The sequence below is a fragment of the Propithecus coquereli genome, unplaced genomic scaffold (genome assembly GCF_000956105.1).
Source record: "Propithecus coquereli isolate 6110/MARCELLA unplaced genomic scaffold, Pcoq_1.0 Scaffold14, whole genome shotgun sequence".
Classification (NCBI taxonomy): Eukaryota; Metazoa; Chordata; class Mammalia; order Primates; family Indriidae; genus Propithecus; species Propithecus coquereli.
In genome coordinates, this window is record NW_012138302.1 from 5,235,529 (window position 1) to 5,237,195 (window position 1,667).

Sequence of the window (1,667 nt, forward strand, 5' to 3'; positions counted from 1 at the left end):
GGCCATGTTCTTGTTTTTTAATAAAACATGATTTAAACATATCCACAAAGCAATTTACTTGCTTTGCATAATATGATAACACAGCTTACATACAAACTAACACTTTCTTTCTTGAAATGTAACCATATGTTTCTTACTTAGGCAGATTATTTTCTTTACTAATCAGGACTATGGAATACTTACATTAAGTATTTTCAAAGAGGGTACAAATTGATATTTTAAAAATATACAGAAAATTTAAACTTGCCTTCAACTTGACTGAGGTTTAATGGCTTAATTGTTAGATAAACCATGGACCTCTGAGCTATTTGCATCCTGTATTGATGGCTAATGATTTCGCCATCTTCTTCTAAGAAGAAGCAACCTTTCGATTGTATGCATTGCCAGTCCTGAAATGAAGGAAAAAACTTTTTTCAACAGTATTTATTAAATGTTTGCAGCACGCATAGGAATGAGGAGAAATGTGAGGAGGATATAAAAGAAATGTCAAATGTAGTCACTGCTCTTGAGGAATATGCAGAATAGGAGGCAAAAAAATAGGCATAACACAATTCAATTATAATTGGTGGTAATATACAGTTAGGACAAAAAAAGAATTATACACACAAAAAATACTATAATCCAAGTTCCTAAAATATTGAAGGTGTTCAACAAATATTTATTGTCTGACTGATTGGGGGGATATTGATATAAATTGAGTGGGCAACTGATGAACTATACCATGAAGAACTGACAGCATGTACATAAATGAAAAGTAAGGAAAAGACCTGATGGAGAGAAGAAATAAGAAAAATAAGTCATGAGAGTGGGAGAAGTATTGATACAAAGTAATAAATAAATATATTGCTGTAATAATCCAGGTCAGATTAGTGCTAGAAGCATAACAAAAATGAAGAATTAAGGACAACTAAAACAAACATATTGAAAGAAAAAAAATGACACAACTCTACTTAAAGATAAAGTATATGACAATCAAAATAACTGTTTCAAGTCTAGGTAACTAGAAGAACATTGAATAAAAGTTTCACAGCTATAGAAAAATGCTGATAAATATAAAATATCAGTTTTGAGAAAGACCTTTCTATACTGGCTCTACCATCTCTTGGTCTAGCCAAATCCCTTCTAGTCTGAATTAATATGTCTATGTGGGATCTCATAACTATTACGGAATTAAGTACAACTTGAAAATGGCACCTGGGGCAGGAAGTAAAGGATTCTTTATTGAAGTTATAGCAAATTGTGCCATTACCACGGATGTGTGTAAAAATGCTTTTCACTTTATCATTAGTAGGCTTGCCTACCTACAATGTAAGACGTATTTCTGTTCTACTCCTAATGACTTCCAAAAATAGAGTGCTAATGAGGCTTTGAAGTAACTTGCAAAAGAATGAATTTGGACCCTTACCTTATGCCATATATAAAAATTAACTCGAAATAAATTAAAGACCTAAATGTGCCAAAACTGTAAATCCTTAAGAAGAAAACATAGGGGAAAGCTAATATTGGATTTGGCAATGATTTGCTATGATACCAAATCACAGGCAAGAAAAGAAAAACTAGACAAACTAGACTTCACCAAAATTAAAAACTTTTGTGCATCAAAGGACACTACTAACAGAGTGAAAAGAAAATCCATGGAATGAGAGAAATTGTCTGCAAATCACATA

At 31.9% G+C, this 1,667-nt stretch overlaps 1 protein-coding gene across 1 annotated transcript in view; it reads right to left on the reverse strand.

Moving 5' to 3' along the window:
* Positions 1-1,667, reverse strand: part of EFCAB7 (EF-hand calcium binding domain 7) — an 86,083-nt gene that overhangs the window by 68,521 nt on the left and 15,895 nt on the right. The window contains exon 7 of the mRNA XM_012639393.1: positions 248-389. Within this exon, the coding sequence (XP_012494847.1) occupies positions 248-389 (142 nt within the window). The remainder of the gene's footprint in view (positions 1-247; positions 390-1,667) is intronic.